This window comes from Hyperoodon ampullatus (assembly GCF_949752795.1).
Source record: "Hyperoodon ampullatus genome assembly, chromosome: 13".
In the NCBI taxonomy this organism is placed as follows: Eukaryota; Metazoa; Chordata; class Mammalia; order Artiodactyla; family Ziphiidae; genus Hyperoodon; species Hyperoodon ampullatus.
In genome coordinates this window covers 32,169,377-32,183,290 of record NC_136926.1, presented here as the reverse complement: position 1 = coordinate 32,183,290, position 13,914 = coordinate 32,169,377, and the positions used below count along the sequence as shown (strand labels likewise).

The 13,914-nt window shown below is 42.0% G+C and overlaps 1 protein-coding gene across 5 annotated transcripts in view; it reads left to right on the top strand.

Annotated features, from left to right (window-relative positions):
- Nucleotides 1-13,914, top strand: part of PTPRM (protein tyrosine phosphatase receptor type M) — a gene marked incomplete at its 5' end in the record, with an annotated part of 766,253 nt that overhangs the window by 329,258 nt on the left and 423,081 nt on the right. For all 5 annotated transcript variants that reach the window (XM_079718129.1, XM_079718128.1, XM_079718127.1 and 2 more), the window contains 2 exons: nt 3,980-4,154; nt 13,447-13,740. In XM_079718129.1, coding sequence (XP_079574255.1) covers nt 3,980-4,154; nt 13,447-13,740 — 469 coding nt within the window. The remainder of the gene's footprint in view (nt 1-3,979; nt 4,155-13,446; nt 13,741-13,914) is intronic.

The window sequence follows — 13,914 nt, the reverse complement described above, 5'->3', positions numbered from 1 at the left end:
GGAGTGGGATTGCTGGACCATATGGTAACCCACTTTTATAGATTATATTTCCTAAATAGCTTTAGAATCCCTCCCTTCCTGTCTCTCATCCCTCCTTTTGTCATGTGTTACTATGATTTTTGCAGAAAATACAGCCGGTTTCCTTGACATCAGTTGGGCTCCCACACTCCTTGCTTTGGGCCATTACTGTACCCACAGATGTGCTCACGTCACCCTTTTGCCAAAAATCCTTGTGTTCCTGGCATCAGGATAAACTGTAACCCTCCACAGGTCCTATTCCTGGGTGTGGGCTCTACCGTTCCAGCCTTAACACCTGCCATTCCAGGAGCACGTTGTGTTCTAGTGGAATCGAATAAACCTACCGCCCCACAGTTCAGCTGTCTTGGCTGTTGACTTTTACAGAGCTCTTCTCACTTACTGGCTCCATTTTTCCTCCTTCACTGCCCGAGAAAGTCCTGTGCATCCCCAGTTCTGGCCTCAAGTCATGCTTTCTGACCCTTGCTGGTGAGGAGGCTCTTTTTCCTGGGTTTACTGTGTCAGGCAGTTCCTTGGTCTGTAGTGTAATTAGTGCCTTACCTGTCTGTTTTTCTAACCAGACTATGGATTCAATTAGGTAAGGGATGGTTCTCTTAACCCCATGCTCCCTGTATATGTAGAGTGCCTGCCTCATGAAAGATGTTTACTAAGGGTGAGTTGAATGAATGCTTGGATCCACGTACATGTGAATGATGTAATAGAAAATACCTGCAGATTGAAGCAAGATTTATGATAGCATATGGATTCTAAGCTAAAATGATTGCTAGCTAGCACTTTTCTCCTTTCTATATACTGTTTTTCTTGAAGAAGCTGAATCGAACTTTCTGTGTGATTAAATACTGGGCTTAAAAAAAGTCCCATTCCTGAGAGTTCATGTGACTCATTGGAGTTCTGTAAAGCTGTTAGTTTGAAGCTGTTTATTTTAAAGGATAAATTTGTGGCATGAAGTCAACAGCTATGAAGTAAAGCTCCTCTCAACATATATATGAATCCAACACAGAGGTTTTCTTAAACTTGACTGCCCTCAGTACAGCCTTGAATACTTGTGAGGGATCCATAAGGGCATACTTTAAAATTCTTTTGAATAAACATTCTTTTGAGACAGGCTTATTTCATTAGGACAAATATTACAAGACGACTATAGAAGTATATTCTTACAAGATTCATGCCACAAGTAAGTAAATAAATAAGTAGATAGCCCTTTTGTTTTTGTCATTGTTAATAAACAAAACAAATAATTATAAATGTGAAGTATGCCTTTCTTCAGGGCTCTTTTTTTTTTTTTCAAAACGAGATTAGATTTTTTTTCAGTCTGAAAAAGACAAACTTAATTTTATAGAGTAGTAGGTCTAAGGTTACTCCTAGTGGTAGAATTTAATTATTTATTATATTTATTTGGGGGAGAGGATGGGAGACAATGTATGAAATACAGAGAGAAATACTTTCTCCTGTTGTATTAATTAATAATGCTGGATTGATGTTGTTTTGTTTAACTTCTCAGTGCCCTTTGTCAGACCAAATTGAGGGGATTTAGTAATAAAAAAGACTCACATAGGATATATAAGGTATATATTTAATGTCACATTCAGATCTATGACTCTTTAAGCTATTATTAACAAGGCTGTTTTGACAGCTAGTACTAAAGATGGTGGGAACTGTTCTTCCGCGCCCCCGACGTTTCCTTCGCTGTGGCAGGAACTGTACTGGCGCAGCACCGGGATACCTTGCCTCTGTCCACGAGGCTGCTGGACAGGAAGCCGGAAGCACGCCCGGCCCACCCCCTCTTTTGGGAGCTCACTCCCCACAGCCGCCCTTCTTCCATCCTGTGAGTTTGCCAGCAGCACCCCACGTGGGGGGCCGGGGATGGTGTGGTTTTGCAATGCGGCCCGTGGCTGGGTGGGTGAGTCTAGTTCCGTGCTTCAGTTCTAGCAAGCTGGTGGTTGCTGCGCATCGGCCATGTTTTGCGTATTCTGCAGGGCCAGGTCCACGGGTACTAAACGAGGTGTTTGACAGCCTGTCCGCCTTTCTTTCTTTTTTTTTTTTTTTTTGCGGTACGCGGGCCTCTCACCGCTGTGGCCCCTCCCGCTGCGGAGCACAGGCTCCAGACGCGCAGGCCCAGCGGCCATGGTTCACGGGCCCAGCCGCTCCGCGGCATGTGAGATCCTCCCGGACCAGGGCATGAACCTGCGTCCCCTGCATCGGCAGGCGGACTCTCAACCACTGCGCCACCAGGGAAGCCTCTGCCTTTCTTCTTGAACTCATTCCTCAGCTGGTCCAGAATCCGGGCAGGGACTTGTGGTCCCTATCATTAGGCAAGTGTCCTTGCGCATGTATATCTTTAAATTCTCACAACTGCCCTGACAGTTGTATTGTCCCCTTACGGATGAGGAAAGGGGGTCCCAGGAGCATAAATCACTCTGACGTTAGGTTTGGCACCCTGGTCCGTCTACTCCCAAACTCATGTCCGTTAGGACATACTGACAAAGAAAATAACACAGCAAAAGCTTCTAAAAGGCTTTGCATAATATAAATCACTGAGTTCTACAGGTGAGTTTTATTATTGGTAGCCTGGCGTGTTCACACCTATAAACACAAACATTTTCATACCGTCTGCGAGTCCCTGAATGCACAGGTGCGCGCCCACCTCCCCAGTTCCACTGGCCACCTTGATGTCCTCCAAAGCTTTCGGCTCTTTCTAACCATCCCGGGCCTCTTGTTCTCTCTCCTCTGACCGGGGCACTCCTTTTCTTCCACCCTCCCCTTTGCCTGGCAGTTCCTACTTACCCTTCAGATCTCAGCTCCAATGTCACTTCCTCAAAACGGCACCATTCTAAAGACGGCCTCATTGTGATTTCTGCCAGCCACCTGCCCTGGCCATCATTGGTGATCATGTATCCATTTCAAGCCTATATTCCCCAGCAACTGAAGCGCCACTGTGAACACTAGGGCCACTTTTCTGTTGTCCACTGTTGTGAGCCTAGTGTCCTAACACAGTGACAGCACATGAATGGCACCCAGCATGGTTGCTGGGTGAATAATTGGACATAATGCTTGGTGTCGTGCATTTGCCTTAAGGTCTTTGCCCATTGTTTTCTCCTTAATACTTGCAAATAACATGTTAAAGATAGCCTCTTTCCTGATAATTGTAAGAAAAAGAATATATAGGACTGAAATCTGTAGTCTTTCTTGAGGCTTTAAACTGTGGGAAGCATAGAATGGATTTCCAAGTGTGCGTAACTAAGGACTTAATTAATGTCTCCGGGATAGTGTAAAGACAACACTGTTCCTGTGTTGGAACCTGCTTTGTGTGGTCCTGGGCTGTGGGATGTGCAAAGGAACTTCTCTCCTAGCATTTCAGTGTCAGGTAATATTAAGCACCTACTTCTGCTTGGTTCTGATGCCTCCAGGAAGAAAATCCTAAAGCTGAGACTCGTCCTTCAGAACTTATGCTAATACCTATTTACATTTTTAATGTAGCTCTTGATAAGTTGTTTATCAGTTCATGTATAAAATGAGGCCAGTCATGGGGTAGTGTGTGAATTAATTTTGTTTCCTAGCCAAGTATTAAAAAAAATGATTAAGTATTACAAAAAGACTAAATGTTGATAGTTTGGGAGCAAAATGAAGAATTTTTCCATGTGCTTTTTCCTCTCCTCCTGTTGAGGCAAAATAACATAATGAACATTTTAAAGGGGCAAAACCAAAGACATTTCTGCGCACTTAATTTTGCATCCCTCAAATACTGAAAGTGTTAATCGAGGCAGAATTTCAGTTTCTGGGCACCTGTTTTCCTGGAACAACTGCCATGGGTAATAAACCGTGGAACCAAGATCTATAAGGAGGTAACATCAGTAACATCCATTCTGTGCCTTCAGATGTCTTCCTGGTTCCATATGACAGCTGATATTGTTTCTTTCTGCTCTCCCCATCCCCGCGTTTACAGGGCATTGATGTACGGGATGCTCCTCTGAAGGAAATAAAGGTGACTAGTTCCCGGCGATTCATAGCATCGTTTAATGTCATGAATACAACCAAACGAGATGCTGGAAAATACCGCTGCATGATTCGAACCGATGGAGGAGTTGGCCTATCCAACTATGCAGAGTTGGTAGTTAAAGGTATTTAATGTTATTTTTATACCTCCAAATAGTCTATTAAAAGAGACATGTGGGATGGTTGTGAGTTCATGATTTGTTGAAAGCTCAGACTTATCCTTGTCTGTTTCTGAACAGTAGTTTGGTGACAGGCTGTACGGATGGATTACATTTTAAGTACAAATTTTGCACCTGAGCAATAGTTTTGAAAACTGTATTTTATTTATGTTGGTTCAGTTGCATACAAAGCAATGAATGTGCTCTGGGAAAGTTCTTCTGCCAACTCTGTGTACAGAGATTACAACCCTATAAATTTTTTTTAAGGAATAAAATTTTTTTACTGATAGAAAATCACTTAAAATGCAAATCTTCCCCAGCCACGGTGTTTATGATAGCAGGGTGGTTAATAAAATGAAGCAGTGTCAGTATAAAAATGCGCCGTCATATCATACAAGCCACATTGATAGTAGTGGGTTAACATTCATAATGTTGCTGTTAGGTTCTATTACTGTATTTTGCATGACTGAAAAATTGAGTCATTATATTCAGGAAGGTGGGAGACGAGTAAAAAAAAAAGGGGGGGGGGTGATAAATTTCCTTTGGCTGGTTTGATGTTTTTTGTGTGTGCATGGACTTAGGAGTTTATAGTATTAAGCTGGTAAGGCAATTTTTGGTCCCAGACAGAATTTGGACTTTTAGATATAACGTGAGGCATTTTTATACCTTGTAGCAAGCCATTGCTGCTTCCTCCTAGGGGAAGAGAATGATGCCTGCTTGTTACATGTTCTCCCCTCCATTTATTAAATGGGCAACATAAAACTGGTCTCTTTTGGATGGACTATTCCTTTTGTCAGCAAATTTCTCTATGTTGGCAGTTTTACAGACTGCAGGGTTCAAACCCCAGAGCTAGCTGTGTGGGCGTGGTCCTATGGCTTACCCTCTCAGTGCTTCTGTTTCCTCCTGTTTAAAATAGACATAATAATGTGACCGACCCTAAAGGGCCGTCAGGAGGACCAGATGCAAAAGGTATGTGAATGGCACTTAGAACAGGAGACCTAGTAGGCAGCCGGCACCTGTTCAGGCCGTGATGGGGCATGGAGTGGCTCTTGTTCTCCATTCTAGTCCATCAGTGGTCCTCATCTGAGAATGCATGGCTGAACCACCTTTCCAACTAAAGCAAAATAGAAATACAAATACCTGCCCACCTATTCTCTACCACTGTTACCACACCCATGTTGAATCAGAATCTCTGGGACCAGAGCCTCCGCCATAAAATCTATAGGTGATCCGGGAAGACGCTACTGCTGTGAAATCAGCCCTGCCAACGTTAGTCACGCCTGGCTTGGGGGGAGCCTGCCCCCCAGCACTGTTTATCTGCAGCAGTGGCTAATGTTCTGTGGAAGGAAGCCAGGAAGCACACCCTGCAATATCTGCTCACATGGTCTAATTTGCCACACCAGAGCCCTGTGATTTTGGGTTTGTAGTGAAACTGTAGCCCGTCTGGCTAGTTTCCGAGTTTAGGTTTTACCTGTAAGAAAACTAAAACTCTGCATAGATGTGCACACCCTCCCCTGCAGAAGGCTCTTGGGGAAGCGAGGGGTTTCCTTGTGGAAAATGGACAGATTTGCCAACAAATCCAGCAGAATGGCCGCCTCGCCGTTGCCACGGCTGAGTTCTTTATTGTCATCACTGTTACTTAATTTTCATCTTGGTCCCGTTCTTTGTGACTCTGTTCTGTTTTCTGATTTCTGGTTGCTACAGTGCTTCACTGTGCCCGTGCCCAATAAGGCGTGGTACTTTGTAATCAGTACGATAGAAATCTAGTCACCTCTTTAAAAATTGCCTCTGTGGGAAAGTTAATTTGTTGGGAGTTACAAGCAAGTCAGAAATTTCTAGTCTGCCACAACACACATAAGCACAGAGGCTGAGTAGGTCCTTATTCACATTTCTGCCACACATTTTCCTGCCTTACAACAGCGTGGAGGGATCTTGGGTCATGGTGATAAAATGTCCGGGCACCCTTTGCATCTCTGCACCCTGCCACAGCTGATGACAACTGGCTTGCAGATATGGATCAAATCTGGAGTTTGACTTTTCCTCCATTTATAATTTTTATAGCCATATTTGCATGTATTTGATTTTTCAAAATGAGATAACATGCTGGAGTCTACTAATTAAATAAAGCATTGCATTGACGCAATGACTTTAAAATATATAATGGCATGTTTAGGCCACCTGTGTGGTTGAACACTTTTTATATGCGTGTGTTTAGAGTGCTAATTTTTTCAAAATGGGAAAAACTTAAGTCCAAAGAGTTTATAACTTCCTTAAGGTCGTTCCCTGATTTGGTGCTGGCCCACAAATGAAGCCCAGGTCATTTTAAACTATCATTCTTGTCTGTTTTATGTCTACTACTGCTTTTGGTAATCAAAGACATAAAAATATTTCATGTAATCTCCACAATTCATGTATATATACATATATGCCAATATCATATTTAATTATAGGAGACATATATTAGGAATTCATATATGTATATCAATTAGATATATGTATATGATATGTATCTATAGGTATATAAATTCTTTCTTTGCTGGCTTGATTTAGAATTATTTTTATCATGCCCTTTCACTTGGATTAAATATTTTAAATTGCTTTTTATCACTTAGTACAAATTGAGTTCCTTCCTTCTTTCCCTTTGAGAAAATTTATTCAAAATTTAAATATTGAGATTGGTTCAAGATGGCAGAGTAGAAGGACGTGCTCTTACCCCCTCTTCCAAGAGCACCTGAATCACAACTAACTGCTGAACAATCATCGACAGGAAGACACTGGAACTCACCAAAAAAGGTACCCCACATCCAAAGACAAAGGAGAAGCCACAATGAGATGGTAGGAGGGGTACAATCACAATAAAATCAAATCCCATAACTGCTGGGTGGGTGACTCACAGGCTGGAGAACACTTATACCACAGAAGTCCACCCACTGGAGTGAAGGTTCTGAGCCCCATGTCAGGCTTCCAAACCTGGGGGTCTGGCAACGGGAGGAGGAATTCCTAGAGAATCAGACTTTGAAGGCTAGTGGGATTTGATTGCAGGACTTCGACAGGACTGGGGGAAACAGAGACTCCACTCTTGGAGGGCACACACAAAGTAGTGTGTGCATCAGGACCCAGGGGAAGGAGCATTGACCCCAGGGGAGAGTGAACCACACCTACCTGCTAGTGTTGGAGGGTCTTCTGCAGAGGCGGGGGGTGGCTGTGTCTCATGGTGAGGACAAGGACACTGGCAGCAGAAGTTCTGGGAAGTACTCCTTGGTGTGAGAACCTCCCAGAGTCCGCCATTGGTCCCACCAGAGAGCCAGGTAGGCTCCAGTGTTGGGTCACCTCAGGCCAAACAACCAACAGGGGGGGAACCCAGCACCACCCATCAGCAGACAAGCGGATTAAAGTTTTACTGAGCTCAGCCCACCAGAGCAACAGCCAGCTCTACCCACCACCAGTCCCTCCCATCAGGATACTTGCACAAGCCTCTTAGATAGCCTCATCCACCAGAGGGCAGACAGCAGAAGCAAGAAGAACTACAATCCTGCAGTCTGTGGAACAAAAACCACATTCACAGAAAGATAGACAAGATGAAAAGGCTATGTACCAGATGAAGGAACAAGATAAAACCCCAGAAAAACAACTAAACGAAGTGGAGATAGGCAACCTTCCAGAAAAAGAATTCAGAATAATGTTAGTGAAGATGCTCCAGGAGCTTGGAAAAAGAATGGAGGCAAAGATCGAGACGATGCAAGAAATGTTTAACAAAGACCTAGAAGAATTAAAGAACAAACAAACAGAGATGAACAATACAGTAACTGAAATGAAGAATACACTAGAATGAATCAATAGCAGAATAACTGAGGCAGAAGAACAGATAAGGGACCTGGAAGACAAAATGGTGGAATTCACTGCTGCGGAACAGAATAAAGAAAAAAGAATGAAAAGCAATGAAGACAGCCTAAGAGACCTCTGGGACAACATTAAACGCAACAACATTCACAATATAGGGGTCCCAGAAGGAGAAGAGAGAAAGGACAAGAGAAAATATTTGAAGACATTACAGTCAAAAACTTCCCTAACATGGGAAAGGAAATAACCACCCAAGTCCGGGAAATTCAGAGAGTCCCAGGCAGGATAAACCCAAGGAGAAACACACCGAGACACATAGTAATCAAATTGGCAAAGATTAAAGACAAAGAAAAATTATTGAAAGCAGCAAGGGAAAAACAACAAATAACATACAAGAGAACTCCCATAAGGTTAACAGCTGATTTCTCAGCAGAAACTCTGCAAGCCAGAAGGGAGTGGCATGATATACTTAAAGTGATGAAAGGGAAGAACCTACAACCAAGATTACTCTACCCAGCAAGGATCTCATTCAGATTCGATGGAGAAATTAAAAGCTTTACAGACAAGCAAAAGCTAAGAGAATTCAGCATCATCAAACCAGCTCTACAACAAATGCTAAAGGAACTTCTCTAAGTGGGAAACACAAGAGAAGAAAAGGACCTACAAAAACAAACCCAAAACAATTAAGAAAATGGTAATAGGAACATACATATAGATTAAACATGAATGGATTAAATGCTCCAACCAAATGACGCAGGCTCGCTGAATGGATACAAAAACAAGACCCACATATATGCTGTCTACAAGAGACCCACTTCAGACCTAGGGACACATACAGACTGACAGTGAGGGGATGGAAAAAGATATTCCATGCAAATGGAAATCAAAAGAAAGCTGGAGTAGCAATACTCATATCAGATAAAATAGACTTTAAAGTAAAGAATGTTACAAGAGAGAAGAAAGGACACTATACAATGATCAAGGAATCAATCCAAGAAGAAGATATAACAATTATATATGCCCCCAACATAGGAGCACCTCAATGCATAAGGCAACTGCTAACAACTATGAAAGAGGAAATTGACAGTAACACAATAATAGTGGGGGACTTTAACACCTCACTTATACCAATGGACAGATCATCCAAACAGAAAATTAATAAGGAAACACAAGCTTTAAATGACACAATAGACCAGATAGACTTAATTGATATTTAATTAAATATTCCATTCAAAAACAGCAGATTACACTTTCTTCTCAAGTGCGCCCGGAACCTTCCTTCAGGACAGTGCGTTCCTCCAGGATAGATCACATCTTGGGTCGCAGATCAAACCTTGGTAAATTTAAGAAAATTGAAATCATAGCAAGCATCTTTTCTGACCACAGTGCTATGAGATTAGAAACCAGTTATGGGGAAAACAACGTAAAAAACACAAACACATGGAGGATAAACAATACGTTACTAAATAACCAAGCTATTATAAGTAACAAGTTACAGTAATCCAGACAGTATGGTACTGGCACAGAAACAGAAATATAGATCAATGGAACAGGATAGAAGGCCCAGAGATAAACCCATGCACTTATGATCACCTTATCTTTGATAAAGGAGGCAAGAGTATACAATGGAGAAAAGACAGCCTCTTCAATAAGTGGTGCTGGGAAAACTGGACAGCTACATATAAAAGAATAAAATTAGAACACTCCCTAACACCATACACAAAAATAAACTCAAAATGGATTAAAGACCTAAATGTAAGGCCAGACACTCTAAAACTCTTAGAGGAAAACATAGGAAGAACACTTTTTGACGTAAATCACAGCAAGATCTTTTTTGCCGCACTTCCTAGAGTAATGGAAATAAAAACAAGAATAAACAAATGGGACCTAATGAAACTTGAAAGCTTTTGCACAGCAAAGGAAACTACAAACAAGATGAAAAGACAACCCTCAGAATGGGAGAAAATATTTGGAAACAAATCAACAGACAAAGGGTTAATCTCCAAAATATATAAACAGCTCATGCAGCTCAATATTAAAAAAACAAACAACCCAATGCAAAAATGGGCAAAAGACCTCAATAGACATTTCTCCAAAGAAGACATACAGATGGTCAAGAAGCACATGAAAAGCTGCTCAACATCACTAATCATTAGAGAAATGCAAATCAAAACTACAATGAGGTATCATCTCACACCAGTCAGAATGGCCGTCATCAGAAAATCTACAAACAACAAATACTGGAGAGGGTGTGGAGAAAAGGGAACCCTCTTGCACTGTTGGTGGGAATGTGAATTGGTACAGCCACTATGGAGAACAGTATGGAGGTTCCTTAAAAAACTAAAAATAGAGTTACCATATGACCCAGCAATCCCACTACTGGGCATATACCCTGAGAAAATGATAATTCCAAAGGAGTCATGTACCCCAATGTTCATTGCAACACTATTTACAATAGCCAGGACATGGAAGCAACCTAAGTGTCCATCGACAGATGAATGGTTAAAGAAGATGTGGCACGTATATACAATGGAATATTACTTGGACATAAAAAGGAATGAAACTGAGTTATTTGTAGTGAAGTGCATGGACCTAGAGCCTGTCATACAGAGTGAAGTAAGTCAGAAAGAGAAAAACAAATACCGTATATTAACGCATATATGTGGAACCTAGAAAAATGGTACAGATGAACCAGTTTGCAGGGCAGAAATAGAGACACAGGTGTAGAGAACAAACGTATGGACACCAAGGGGGGAAAATGGCAGGGGATGGTGGTGGTGGGATGAACTGGGAGATTGGGATGGACATATATACACTAATATGTATAAGGTGGATAACTAATAAGAACCTGGTGTATAAAAAAATAAATAAAATTCAAAAAAAATTATTCTTATTCTTGTACAGATTCTTTCAGCAACCCCAAAGTCCTTTTGAATGGCTGTCTCAATGATTTCCAAATTCTAGTTGAATCTTTCATTTGATTTAACGTATTTGGTACTCTTCTTAATGGGGAACTAATAGAGAAAATAGTGTCGGGACAAATAAGCACTAAAGTCCTACCTATTTTAGGGTCGTATGGTAGTTCTATTTGTAGTTTTTTAAGGAACCTCCATACTATTCTCTATAGTGGCTGTAACAATTCACATTCCCACCAACAGTGCAAGAGTGTTCCCTTTTCTCCACACCCTCTCCAGCATTTATTGTTTCTAGATTTTTTGATGATGGCCATTCTGACTGGTGTGAGATGATATCTCATTGTAGTTTTGATTTGCATTTCTCTAATGATTAATGATGTTGAGCATTCTTTCATGTGTTTGTTGGCAGTCTGTATAGACACAGACCTACTAGAGAATGGACTTGAGGATATGGGGAGGGGGAAGGGTAAGCTGTGACAAAGCGAGAGAGTGGCATGGACATATATACACTACCAAACCTAAAATAGATAGCTAATGGGAAGCAGCCGCATAGCACAGGGAGATCAGCTCGGTGCTTTGTGACCACCTAGAGGGGTGGGATAGGGAGGGTGGGATGGAGGGAAACGAGAGGGAAGAGATATGGGAACATATGTATATGTATAACTGATTCACTTTGTTATAAAGCAGAAACTAACATACCATTGTAAAGCAATTATACTCCAATAAAGATGTAAAAAAAAAACAAAGTCCTATCTATTTTAGGATACCAGTGACGACGTCCTAAATGAATTGTGTGCTCACTAACCTTTGTGGCTTTGCCCCGAGTTATATTTTGAATGGCAGTTCAGGAACCCTTGCTAGCATTTGCAACTGCAAAGTAATTAACTGCTCTTTCAGCCTGCCTATGTAAATGTCTTCATATATACTATGAAAGGCCCATTTCATGTCTTGGTTCAAGGAATCTTCTAATGATATAAATTGATGTTAAATCATTATGAGTTGAATCAAAACTATCTAAAGAAACGAAGAGCTAGCACAAAGTTGTAGTTTATAAATAATAGGAACAATATTTTAGTAAATTTGCACTAAATTTATGGTCCCCCAAATAAAATTCATCTTTTAAGTGTCTTCTTTAGACTCAGCCTCATGAGATTTCCCCAGCTATTTTAAAAGTCGGTATGACTTACCACACCTTGAATACATTAAAGAACAAAGATGCCCCAACCCAACAAAAGGAACTTGCGTTGCTGGTTTCTTGTTGGTCTAGGGATCTACCTGGTATCATCTTAGGGGCCAACCTCAGATGGGACCAGCTGTCGTGAGGTCCCCATCAGCAGGAAACATGACAGGGAGCAACGGGTTATGTCTGCTTTGGAGCAGACAGGTGCATGTGCTAGTAAAAGAATAGCAGGCTTTATTTTACATGCGTTTGTGTGAGCTAAATGAGGAGCTAAAAACAAAAACACACCAAAAGGCGCAAACCACCTGCAGAAACATCCTTGAAAAAAATCACTAGGACTTAACATTTTCTCCGATGGAGATTCATTAAATAGAAATACATTATTTTATATGGTTATCTCCTTCCCTAATGTCATGTGTGGTGCCACTCAGTGACACTGGCACATGGAATGCCTTTATTTGGTGCCTGGAGAGCCATTCAGCTGGCACCTGATATACTGTTGAAAACAAGATTGCCTCTCTCTCCTGTCTCAGACAAAGATCCAGAAAAAGTCAGTCTCAGGTTTTCAACAATGAGAGAGACCTTCCTGGGTTGTAAAGAGTGTTTGCCATTGATTGCTTAGAGTTTTATCAAGCTGGGCATGACTTGTGCTTTGCTTTAGAGGTTTTCTTTCTATTCACTGCTTTAGTAAGACTCATTACTGCAAGATCCCTGAACAGTGGCAGGACTTCATCACCCCAAGTGCTCACTGCTCCTGGAGCAGAACGAGTCCATTGGGATAGCTTTTGGGGGGAAACGAGTCATCCTGGAAATGCATTTATGATGAGATAAACTATAATTTCATCCATGTTTTTCAAGTGATGATATCTTTGGAATACAAATATAAGGAGACTGAATTTAATGATATAACTAATACCTTGGGTGATTTTGAAGACACTCGGTTTTTGTTTGTTTGGGTTTTTTTTAACTCTTGACAATGGAGAGACTTCTAGAGCTTAATTACTACCACTTGAGAGAGTTTTCACAAGTCACTTTTAGTGCAAAAAAATCCTTTGGTGCTTATGTAGCTGTTCGAAAAAGTGAATTGCGTCCTAAAACAAACTGGGGTTGTACCTACCTGAGCAGGCTTAAGTTTTAAAGATGGTTTATTTCACAGATGTGAACACTATGCAAACCTCCCTCAGTATGCTTTTTCGTATTAACCTGAGCAAAACCATTCTTATCAGTTCATTGCTGAAATGTTAATGTCTTCCCTGTTTTAGTAATTGATGTGCATTTAGCTCTTCTCAAGTGTCTGAAGGATGGCCTCCGGTTTGCCTTTCAGAGCCCCCTGTCCCCATCGCCCCCCCCCAGCTGGCCTCCGTGGGGGCCACCTACCTGTGGATCCAACTCAACGCCAACTCCATCAATGGCGATGGGCCCATCGTGGCCCGGGAGGTGGAATACTGCACCGCCAGCGGGAGCTGGAGCGACCGGCAGCCAGTGGACTCCACGAGCTACAAGATCGGGCATCTCGACCCGGACACAGAGTATGAGATCAGCGTGCTTCTCACCCGGCCAGGGGAGGGCGGCACCGGTTCTCCTGGGCCTGCTCTCAGAACCAGAACCAAGTGTGCAGGTGAGTCCGGGGATGCTGGGACCGCTTGTCAGTGTCTTCTGGGTTTTGACCTGCAACCTCCGTGCAGGTGGCTCACACTTCCTTCAGCTCTGCTGGGACCCTGTCTGGGTACAAAAGGTCCCTTCACCTGTGGACAGCAACCCAATAGCCTGTGGACTTCAAACCTCAAGGCTT